Source organism: Epinephelus moara, chromosome 21 (genome assembly GCF_006386435.1).
Source record: "Epinephelus moara isolate mb chromosome 21, YSFRI_EMoa_1.0, whole genome shotgun sequence".
Lineage (NCBI taxonomy): Eukaryota > Metazoa > Chordata > Actinopteri > Perciformes > Serranidae > Epinephelus > Epinephelus moara.
Window position 1 is genome coordinate 40950371 of NC_065526.1, and position 12180 is coordinate 40962550.

At 40.2% G+C, this 12180-nt stretch overlaps 1 protein-coding gene across 1 annotated transcript in view; it reads right to left on the minus strand.

The window, feature by feature from the left end:
• The window catches only part of LOC126383142 (choline transporter-like protein 5-A), a 222819-nt gene that overhangs the window by 137624 nt on the left and 73015 nt on the right, over positions 1-12180 (minus strand). The window contains exon 11 of the mRNA XM_050033584.1: positions 2673-2756. Coding sequence (XP_049889541.1) covers positions 2673-2756 — 84 coding nt within the window. The remainder of the gene's footprint in view (positions 1-2672; positions 2757-12180) is intronic.

Genomic DNA, 12180 nt, shown 5'->3' on the forward strand with positions numbered 1-12180 from the left:
TTGAGTGGTTAATTGAAAATGTATTTGCAATCAGAGGTGTAATAACGTGTTGCAAATCAGAGAAATGGGAATAAGACAACTAATAATACATAATTTACATAATAATACTCCGACTTGTTGAGGGGTTAATCGTAAAAAGGAAAACAAATTGGGTGTATTACACCAGGCACCGTCAAGAACACTGAAAAACAGAAAAATGAAGAAAAACATCATAATACACAGTTGTAAAAAAAGTGGCAATGAATGGGGTAGAGGGGCCCACACCGATATTCTTTCAGGGGGCCCAGAATTCCTAGCAACTGCCCTGGTTTGATCTTGCGGAGATGTAGCCATTTTTCTGCCATGGTTCGCGTCCTGTAGGTGATATTTTTGTGGGCGTGTTACACCAAAACCATACCACAGCAATATTTTTGCAAGTGCACCGTTGCTGTGGTACCGCCCAGAACGATTGGGATTGGTTGAAAGAAGTACAAGCAGCCAGGGCGTTTTTTTCCTCCAATCTCAAAGTGAGAGTCGGCCCGGTCTGGTGAGCGAGACTATTTGGCAATAAGTATAACCTTAAGCACCTATCTGCTGAATCTGCTATTAATTTTACTGGCATTTAAATACTTGGGACTTTGGCTAGATTCTGAACTTACTTTTAGATCTCATATTGATTACATTAAATATAAAATAAGGTTAAGTCTCAGAATATTATATAGGTCAATCAGTTGTTTTACTCCTCGAGTATGAAAACAAATTGTTAAGATAAGATATGATAAAATACACCTTTATTGATCCCACAATTGAGAAATTCCAGTGTTACAGCAGTCAAGGGGAAAGAGTCAGATTAGATTTAAAAATTTAAACTTAAAAACTTAAAACTTAAAAACTAGGCATGCAAAATAATGTACAAAAAATACAAGAAACGGCTATAAATAACAATAATAACAAAAATAATAATAATAATAAAAATGATAATAATGAGAAGTGGATAATAATGAGCAGTGAATAAAAATGAGCAGTGGATTAAAGAGAGCACATCTAATGCTAAGCAGCTTTTATTTCCCATTATTGATTGTGGTGATATTATATATCAAAACACCTCTGAAACAAATCTTCATCCTTAAAATGTAGTTTATAATAATATCTGTAGATTTGTTTTGAGGTGTCCTTATTGCGCACATCATTGCTTTATGTATGAAGCACAGTTGGCTACCACTTCACTTGAGAAGACATTTTCATCAATTGCTTTTTTTTTTTTTTTCAAATGGTTCACATTAATTATCCTTTATATTTAAAACAGCTTCTAGTTCCTTTCACTCCATCATATTGACTTAGACACACCCAACAGCCTTTCTTTATTGTGCCAAGAATCTTCAAAGAAATTGGGAGACGTGCTTTTAAGTTTAAAGCACCAGATTGGAATAATTTGCCTAATTCACTCAGATCGATTACCTCTTTTTATTTCTATAAGACTTCTTTGCTTGTTTACCTTAAATCCACTTGTTCTTGTTCTTGCTTTTGATTATATTTATTTATCTGTGACCATTGAAGTAGCTGTGGTCTGAGATGGTGGGAGAGCCCTTATGTGTATGTCCTGTAGATGATGTCTTGACTTTGATGTGTGTGTGTTATTTGATTCTTTAATTGGTTATTATTATTTATGAATTTATTTGTTTTGATTCTGTTTGCTGTTGTTTAATGTTTGTAGAATGTTTGTTGAATGTTTGTTTTGTGTTGGAGGACCCACTCGAAAACAAGATGGTGCATCTCAAGGCGTTTATCCCTGAATTAAAATTTCAAATAAATACATTTTATAACGTTAAGCAAACAAGTTATTTTTTTGAGTGCAGCAGTGGGGGAGAGTGATGGGCAGAGGTGAGCTATGTTTTTTTAGGTGGAAGAAGGCAGTACTGGTGATGTGATTGACATGTTTTTGGAAAGAAAGGTTGTTGTCGAAAATGACTCCGAGGTTGCAGATGTGTCGGGAGGAACGCAGAGTGAGATTGTCAATGGTGAGGCAGAAGTTGTGTGAGGGTTTGGTGGTTTCATTTGCATTTAGAAATGTTAAATCTTAATTATAATAAAACACTTACCTGGAACAAACCCTATTATGGATACTATATATGGTCCATACAATGTAATTACATTCTATTAAGTAGTTTTTGTTGGTTTTCGGTTTACTCTCTTTACATCATGCAGAGCTGCTGATGCAAACAGAACATTCATGTAAACAGTTGTATGTACCAGCTGCTCTTGTTGACTCTAGTATTAACTTGCACTTGATGTTACTACAGTAGTCACAGGTGTCTCCAAATGTTAGGGATTACAACTGTTAACTTGTGACAGACTTACAAGGGCACCGTAACAGATTTGTTTGAGGGAATAAACTTTAAATATTAATGGATAATTAAAAAGTAGTTAATGCGGATATGACACAAGTGATGCCAACTTAGAAACTAATTAGAAAGGTTTGAAAAAGAAGACAAAAGCAGAGTGATAGCAGTATCAGTACTGATAGAAGCATCGGTATTAGTCTAGTCACACACTACCTCTGACTAGTAAGTGTTGGTAAGTACATATCTTTGAGGCAAGTGTAGATGTGGTTTTACACAAATGCTGTCTTTGTGTGTGTGTGTGTGTGTGTGTGTGTGTGTGTGTGTGTGTGTGTGTGTTTTTTGTGAAGTTACATGAGTATCCATGCCCATGACTTGGCATAATCTTCCACTATCTTCAGGCCCAGCTCCTTAGTGTCCAGTAGTCCTTTTATACCCCTGCATAGAGAAAGAGAAATGCCATGTTTTTAGGGTCCATGTACATCAGTTAGATGCTAAAGAACACTTGACTATACACATTTGCATTCCAGGTCTTGATGAGCTACTTTTCAGCAACATATCTGACTTTTTGTACAATGGAAATTATAATTGTAATAAACAAATCAGTGAGGCTGTTTACACCTGACATTGACATTTTTCAGTGATCTGAACACAAGTGGACAGCCAAGACTCATCACAGTTCACACCTGTGTCTAGCATGCATTTCCAGCTAACCATTTACGTTCAAATTTCATCACTGCCTACATCAGTTACACTAGAAGGTCAAAGGCTCTGCACACAGTTATTATGTCCACACTTTAGCAGGTTTGCTATTTACGTAAGCAGTTGTGTTGGTGCAAGTGAAGATATCACTGTCAGAATCCAACACCTCTCCTTCCACAGCACAAAACGAAGGCTGCATGCTTCACATCATCCAACTCATGGTAAAATGAGTAAGTTAAAGAGTATGCGGGTGATGTTACTGTGTTACAGGCTCAAGATTAACTTCTTCTTTGAGTCAAAATGCATCATAACAGATCATTTTATTGCTTTCTCCCTCACTAATCCTGAACATTCAATGACTGTTTACAACTCTGTTACATACCTTAAATCTGCTCTGTACAGCAATAGACCAGCAGCCTTCAGTCTGCAACAGGAAGTCCCAGAAACACTCACATGCTGTTAGATCTGATTCCAATTTATTAACATTTTTCAGACCCATATATCAGTTTGTCCACAGTCTCCAGGTGTTTTAATTGTGACAGAGAAGCCTGTTAAAATGATTTAGAGGCGATCTGTGATTTCTGTTCATGGTTCAACCTCCATTTTACATGAATTCTCATGTAAATGAGCATCTACAATGGCAACTTTAGAGCCTGGTGTGTGTCTCAGCTGCCCCTAAATACTTCAATAATTACCCTTCTGCTCTCTCTTGCTCAGCATGTCAGATGTTAAATTAATAATAATAATAATAATAATAATGATAATACATTCTATTTATGCAGCGCTTTTACAGCTCTCAAAGACGCTTTACATTTAAAAAGAAAAGAAAAGAAGTACATACATGTAAGTGCAAAGACATAAACAGCAGACAAGGACAATATAAAACAACAAGGTGCAAAAGCATAGTGCAAAACAAAGAAAAGGAGGGCACATGAGGAACCGAGAACGAAAAGCTAATGTTAAAGGTTAAAAGCGGATTTGAAAAGGTGGGTTTTGAGGAGTGATTTGAAGGTGGATGGATTTGGACAGTCACAGATGTGTATAGGGAGGGTGTTCCAGAGGGAGGGGGCAGCTATGGAGAAGGCTCTATCGCCCCAGGTTCAGTGCTTGGTCCTGTATGGGGGTGAGAGGAGGTTTTTGTCGGATGATCGAAGGTTGCGGGAGGGAGTGTGGTGGTGGAGGGCTTTGTGGGTGAGGAGGAGGATCTTGAAATTGATTTGTACGGGACAGGGAGCCAGTGTAGGTTTTGCAGGACAGGGGTTATATGTTCACGGGAGCTGGTGTGGGTGAGGAGGCGGGCAGCAGAGTTTTGGATATACTGAAGTTTGTTGAGGACTTTGGATGATGAGCCATAGAGGATGCTGTTGCAGTAGTCCAGTCTTGAGGTGATGAAAGCATGGATGAGAGTTTCAGCGGCAGAGAAGGAGAGTAATGGACGGAGACGGGCAATGTTTCTAAGGTGAAAGAAGGCAGTTTGGGCGAGGTGGCTGATGTGATGTTCAAATGAGAGGTTATTGTCGAAGATGATACCAAGCCCCGCGGAGCCGCAGCACTTCATCGCAGAGGGTGGAGCGGGAGCACCGGTGAGCTCAACTCTGCTCAAGCCGAGGGAGCCCTGGTCGGTGGTGGCCAGGGGCTCTGGGGCTTGTCCATCTCCTCCTCCTCTGCCTCCGGAGCTGCCGCTGGATAATAGGTATGACATCCTGCAGGACTTCCCTCCCGTGGATGCTTCGTCCAGCTCGCCTGTGGAACCTGTAGGCCTACATCCAGCTGGCCGTGGCTCTCACCAGTCCAGGAATCGGCGTCTGCTCGTCCAGCCTGACACCTCCCCTCCATAACGGTCAGGAGGAACCGCGGCCCGGCGCCACAAACCTTGGGCTCCACCCCTTCACCGTCGTACCTCCAGGCAGTCGGATGCGCGCACTTGGGAGCAGCGCACCCCCTCTGTGCTGGTGATTGGGACCTCCATGGTCAGGCACGTGGAAGTGCACAACGGCCGCACCTTCTGCCACCCTGGTGCCCGTGTCAGTGAGGTTGCATCCTCCGCCCTCCAGCTGACAGCTCGGCCTCCACGCTGGTCCTGGAGGCCAGTATCAACGACCTAAGGAGCCAGCAGTCAGAGGTCCTCAAGCAGGACTTCATCTCCCTGGTGGACCACCTGCTGGACATGGGGAAGTGGCTAATTATTTCCGGCCCGCTTCCCCCACCTCGTTATGGTGACGTCACCACCAGCCGCCTTCGTCAGCTGCACCTGTGGCTGAAGGGATACTGCTTGTCCAAAAGTATCCCTTTTGTGGACAATTTTATAGCTTTTTTAAACAGACCCCACTTTTTTAAACGGGACGGCCTCCACCCAAACCACGTGGGATTACGGCTTTTATCAGTCAACAATGAACTGACCGTCTGATCCTGCACCACAGCCACCTCCCGACTCACTGCTCACCCACCTCCTCCCTCCTCCACTACACACTGCACCACACACACTTCTCCCTCAGTAGCACCTTCTCTGCAACCGGAAACACAGGACATTCACACCATAAAAACCATCATTACACTTAGAAAGTTGAAACCCAGGAATGTTTTTAGACCTAACCGTGTTTTTAACATCCATTTGAAAAGTCATGAAGAGCGTATGTTCAGCACAAATATTAAAATGGCAGTGCTGAACGTGCGCTCCCTTTTAAACAAATCTTTTATCATAAATGATTTAATTTTAGACAATAACCTAGACAATATTCTCCTTACAGAGACATGGCTTGGCACCGACGCACCTGTTGTTCTCACCGAGGCTTCCCCACCAAATTTTAACTTTTTATATTCTATAAGGGGAGGTAAAAGAGGAGGCGGAACTGCATCAGTAACAAAAACCACAATGTCCTCAAATGAAGTTTCTTTTAGCAGTTACACGTCATTTGAGCATCATGCCTTTGTTTTTAGCAGCCCGCCTATCCTTTGCATAACAGTTTACAGACCACCCCAGTACTCCACTTCTTTTATCAGTGATTTCTCTGAATTAATATCAATCATTCACTCCACCTACAACAGGATTTTAATAACTGGTGATTTTAATCTACACACTGACAACACCTCGGACCCAGTATCCAGAGAATTTTTAAACCTCTTAAACTGTTTGGATTTTAAACAACATATCACGCAGCCGACCCACAGCAGAGGGTGCACCCTGGACCTGGTCATAACCTATGGCCTGTCCGTGGGTGTGTCCTCTGTTGTGGATCTGGCTGTGTCCGACCACTTTTGTGTGTTTTTTAACATCACCAGTTTTAACCAACAGGAGGCCCCGGTGAGGAACAGTGAGGAAACGCTACCTAACTTCTGAAGTGGCTGCAAATTTTATCCAGATTTTACAGAGCACTCCTGCAGAGATTTTACCAGCACCCTGTGATTTTAATGTGGACAATTTTAACAGCAAACTCAAGTCAATGCTGGACTCAGTGGCACCACTTTTAATCAGAACAATTAGAACAAAACCTACACCCCCGTGGAGAAATCAGGAAATCAAACAACTGAAAAGATACTGCAGGAGTGCTGAGAGAAGATGGAGAAAATCAAACCTACAGTCCACTACGAAATATTACGTCAACATCTCAAAACCTACAATAACGCAGTCAAACAGGCAAGAATTTCCCACTTCAAAAAACTAATCTCTGACAATAAAAACAATCCCAAATTCCTCTTCTCCACAATTGATATTTTAACAAACAGTAATTTTAACAGATCACCTAAGACAACAACCAATGCCCTTTGTGAGGACTTTGCAGACCACTTCAGAAGTAAAATCAATGACATCAGATCCAGTCTTTTATCGCAACAGATTTTAACTGTCGACACACCTGGATCATTGCTTTTACCTGAGGAAACACTGGAGAGTTTTGCCCTGGTTGATGCGAGGACACTTGGTCGAGTTTTCTCCCAAGTAAAGCCCACAACCTGCCTTTTAGACCCAATTCCCACACCATTTTTTAAAACATTTTATGGATTCTTTGAGGAACAGCTACTGTACATGGTGAATTGCTCTCTTCAGACAGGTGTCTTCCCGGCCTCCTTGAAAACGGCGGTGGTGAGGCCCCTTCTGAAGAAGAGCAATTTAGACCCCAACATTTTTAATAATTATCGGCCTGTATCCAACTTACCATTTTTAAGCAAAATTTTAGAAAAACTGGTTTTTACCCAAGTAAATGATTTTTTAAATACAAATAACACTTTAGAGAAGTATCAGTCTAGTTTTAGGATGAACCACAGTACCGAGACAGCCCTTTTAAGGATTTTAAACGACATCAGGTGCAATTTAGATAACCATAAACTCACAGTCTTGGTACTACTGGATCTAGCCACCGCCTTCGATACAGTAGACCATCACATTTTATTAAATAGACTGAGGCACCTGGTTGGCCTCTCTGGTACTGTTTTTAACTGGTTCGTCTCTTACCTTACTGAACGACACTTCTTTGTAAGTATGGATACATGTTCCTCAGGAACCCATGAGATAAAGTGTGGGATCCCCCAGGGGTCAATTTTAGGTCCAACTCTTTTTAATCTCTACATGCTTCCTCTGGGGGACGTCATCAGGAGGCACGGCATCAGCTTTCATAGTTATGCTGATGATACGCAACTGTACATTGCCGTGTCTCCTGATGACACAGGGCCAATTGATGCCCTTTTTAACTGCATTTTAGACATAAAGTCATGGATGGAAGCGAATTTCCTGCAGCTCAACCAGGACAAAACAGAGGTTTTAGTCATTGGTCCTGAAGGCCAGAGAGAGAAACTTTTACCAAAACTACAGGATTTTAAACCAACACAATCTGTAAAAAATCTGGGTGTGATTTTTGACTCTGAGCTCTGTTTTATTCCACATATTAAAAACACAACAAAGGTAGGTTTCTACCACCTTAAGAATATAGCCAGAGTCCGCCCATTTCTCTCTCAGGCCAGCACGGAGGTGCTGATGCATGCTTTTATCTCCTGTAGGTTAGATTATTGTAATGCCCTGCTCTCTGGTCTTCCCAAAAAGAGTATCTCAAATCTACAATTATTACAGAATTCAGCTGTATGAGTGCTGACGAGGACCAGAGGGCGGGAGCACATTACACCAGTTTTAAAATCGCTGCATTGGCTCCCCGTGCGCTTCAGGATCGATTTTAAGGTTCTTTTATTAGTTTTTAAATGTCTTAACGGTCTCAGGCCTTCTTATTTATCTGATTTGCTTTTACCATATCAACCTTCGCGGACCCTGAGGTCCTCCGGCACCGGCCTTTTAATCATACCACAAGTTAGGACTAAAACACACGGGGAGGCGGCATTTAATTATTATGGCCCCCGATTGTGGAACAGCCTGCCGGAGAACCTCAGAGCTGCAGAGACTGTTGATGTTTTTAAAAAGAGGCTCAAGACTCATCTCTTTAATCAGGCTCTTAACTGATCTCTTTATTTATCTATTTTAAATTCCTTTTATAACCGATTTATCTCTCTATTATCTATTTTATTTATTTATTTCTTATGTTCTTACCTTTCCTCTTTTTACATTGTTATCTCATTTAACCTTTATCTTTTGTTATTTTGGTTATAGGTTTTAGTTTTGATGCATTTTATGTCTCTGTTTTAGATCATTCTTACCTAGCTATTAACTCAATTTTATGAGCTAAATAGCTTTTTGTTTATTTGGTTCNTTGGGTTTTCTTTTTGTTTTCTGTTTTGGTTCTTTATTGTTTTTAACCTCTGTGAGGCACTTTGTGTTGCTGTTGTATGAAAAGTGCCATATAAATAAAGTTGATTTGATTTGATTTGAATGCTGTGCTGGACAGCATCATTAGATATGGTTTGTCGGCTTGGTACGGCACTGCCACTGTCCAGCTAAGAGTAACGAACATGATCAAAACTGCCATGAAGGTGATAGGCAAAACTGTTTATCCTTCCCTTCAGAACACTTTTGAAACAGTAGTGGTCAGACAGACACACAGGATTCTTAAGGACCCATCAAATATTTTACTGCCTGAATACCAGCTCCTGCCTTCAGGCAGATGCTACAGGGTTAGCAGGTATAAAGGCAACAGATATAAACTTTCTTATAGCACTCCTGAACAAAAAACCAGCCCTGTTCCCTCCATAGTGAGGAATAGTCTCAGTCGAAACATGGTCTTAGTCTTCTTTTAAATTTAGTTTTTAACTTATTTTATTTTTTATTTTTAAAAAAATAATTTTAACTGTCCAACCCTGCCAGGCTTAGTAGTGGCTGACGCCTGCATGGTAGTCGCAAACACAGCATTCTGGTACTGTTGTCTTATTGCACACCATGTGTACTTGTAAGTCTTTAGATAAGACTTTGTGTATTGTTGTTTGTGTACTGTGTGTTGTGTCAATGTAAATGCAGTATGTATGCACTCTGAGCCCAAGATGAATTTCCTGCAAAGGACACTAAACTTGATTATTGATATTTGATTTGATTGATTTGATTTGATCTATTTGTTATAGTTTGCTGCGCTCCTGGTCTGTATTCAGAATTTTTCTCTGAATTCTCAAGAGTTTTATTCGAGTTTAGTTTTTAAATCAGATAAATTTGTTATTGTAGGTGATTTTGATATTCATGTTGACATTGATAATGCAAGCCTTAGTACTGCTTTTATCTCATTATTTGACTCAACTAGCTTCAGTCAGAGTGTACATAAACCCATTCACTGTTTTAACCACACCCTTGATCTTGTTCTGGTGTATGGCATCAAAATCGAAGACTTGATAGTCTCTCCTGAGAATCCCTTTTTATCAGACCATTTTTAATTACTTGATTAAATGCCACTTGGCAAAAGCATTAATTAAAATACCATGTCTCAATGTAACAGAGGTCTCCTACACTAACTTTAAACCTTCCCAAATTGAATATCTTGTTCATAGTGCTGCAGGCTCCGCGCGAACACTCAACTCTGTTGCACCTCTTAAAAAGAATGTCTTCATTTAAACCATCAACTTTTCTCCCAGACTCCATCCCAAACAGGCTACCTAAAGTTCTATCCTTATTAGATAAAATCAATACATCTTTATTAACAGGCTATGTACCACAGTCCTTTAAAAGGAACTCTGACTAATAATACTTGTGGGCTTTAATACGCCATTATTGCCCTTCTGCTAAGATATAACGTTGGTGTTTACGTTAAACAGCCCGCTCCCGCAGTTGCAGCCTCTGAAAGCCAACCACACATAACCCTGATCATAGAGGAACCTAATAATTCATCAGTTTAGTCAGTTCAGCAATCTGTAAGTGTACAGCGTTCTCCAAGTAAGACTAATGTAGCAACTCAGACGGATACAGTCATGTTGGATGCAGAGGCACAGTGGCCAGCAGATGCACGTTATCCGGTTACTGTGGACCATGTTTACGCAGGTAAATATGATATTGAGCTGGATGTACAAGCAAAGGTTGTAGGGCCATTCCCAGGATCTCTTTCTCTCAGATGATGAATTTAGAAAGGAGAGTCAGCTATGGTACAGATAATGTAATGATTCTGAGTTCAAATAAACACAAGAAATTTGTGCTCTAGATAAAGGATCAGTGCTCAGTGAATAACCTCCTAAGCCCTATGATAAGCTATTATGGCAAGGCTTAACTATACAGACCAATGAGCAGTGTTAACTAACACGTCTTTGGGGTCATCAGGTGGAACCTCCATTCACCAGTGTTTCGTCTAGTTGGTCCCACGACACCTCCAGGAGGCTAGACAGTGATCTCTGGCGTCCCAGAGACACTCCCCTAATGCCAGCTCTCACTGCTCCCCGCACCAACCTAACAATCTCCTTTACCTTACATTTCACATGGCTTTCTCAGCACAAACAGCACCTATATGGAGCTACATTAAGGTCAAAAGTTTTGTACTTGAAAAAATAAAATTTGAAACTGACAATCCATGTGTAGATCTTGAATTTTGAAAAATACAACAATGTATTCAAAATAAAAATAAGTGTATGGAACTTTTTTTCAGGTTAAATATAATTTTGATTCACTTTGGTATTTCTTTTGAATAAATAATTTATTTTCGCTTTTCACTTCCATATATATTTTAACATTTGAGGTCTTATTTTTTTCAGTTGCATGTTTTATCTTTTCAGATTCAGATCTTATTTTTTACAGTTTCAAATCTTATTTTTACACTTTCAAATCTTTTTTTCAGTTTCAGATCTTTTTTTTTCAGTTTCAAATCTTTTTTTTTTTTTTTCAGTTTCAGACTTTTGACCCTGGTGTGGCGTGGGGGGCATGGCATCAAGTGAGAGGGATGTGGAATCATGAGTGACAGTTCCTTCAGGGAATGTAGGAACTAAAAAAATTCTGACTCAACACTTATATACACCATATTCATGTGAGCTTGGGGAAAAAAATCACCTGGAGCCAGGTCAGGTGAGTAGGGAGGTGTTTTAGGATTGTTTCCTTTTCCCCAAGCTCAAAGGTTTCATCCAGAGGACACGTCTGGATGTGGAAGCATCAACAGGGCTGTGACGATGGAGCGATGGAAATGTATGTTGTCACAAAAATGACCCCTTAATGTTTGTTATGATTTCCCAAAATTTATTTAACATTTCTCACCTGTGTGCTGGATGGATGGGCTCCAGCAGATTGACCCAAAGATACTGGATGACCCGACCGACCGGATGCCATCATCGTAAGTGAAGTGGACACTACGCTGCGTTCACAGTGCTATGTGGAAATCAGACATATCAGCACTTAAAATGTGGCTGTTGAACTGCAAAATCTGGCATCATTTATCACTCTTATACTGCAATTGGTGCTCAGTACTGTCTAAAACAGATTTCTAAATGGAAGTTTGTCACTGGCATCAATTTTTACACTGCCAATCACATGAATATGGTGTATATAAGTGTTGAGTCAGAATTTTTTTGTCACTCATGATTCCACACCCCTCTCAGTTGATGCCACGCCCCCCAAGCCACATCAGGGTCAAAAGTCTGAAAGTGAAAAAAAGATTTGAAACTGAAAAAAAAGATCTGAAAGTGAAAAAAAGATTTGAAACTGAAAAAATAAGATTTGAAACTGTAAAAAATAAGATCTGAATCTGAAAAGATAAAACATGCAACTGAAAAAAAATAAGACCTCAAATGTTAAAATATATATGGAAGTGAAAAGTGAAAATAAATTATT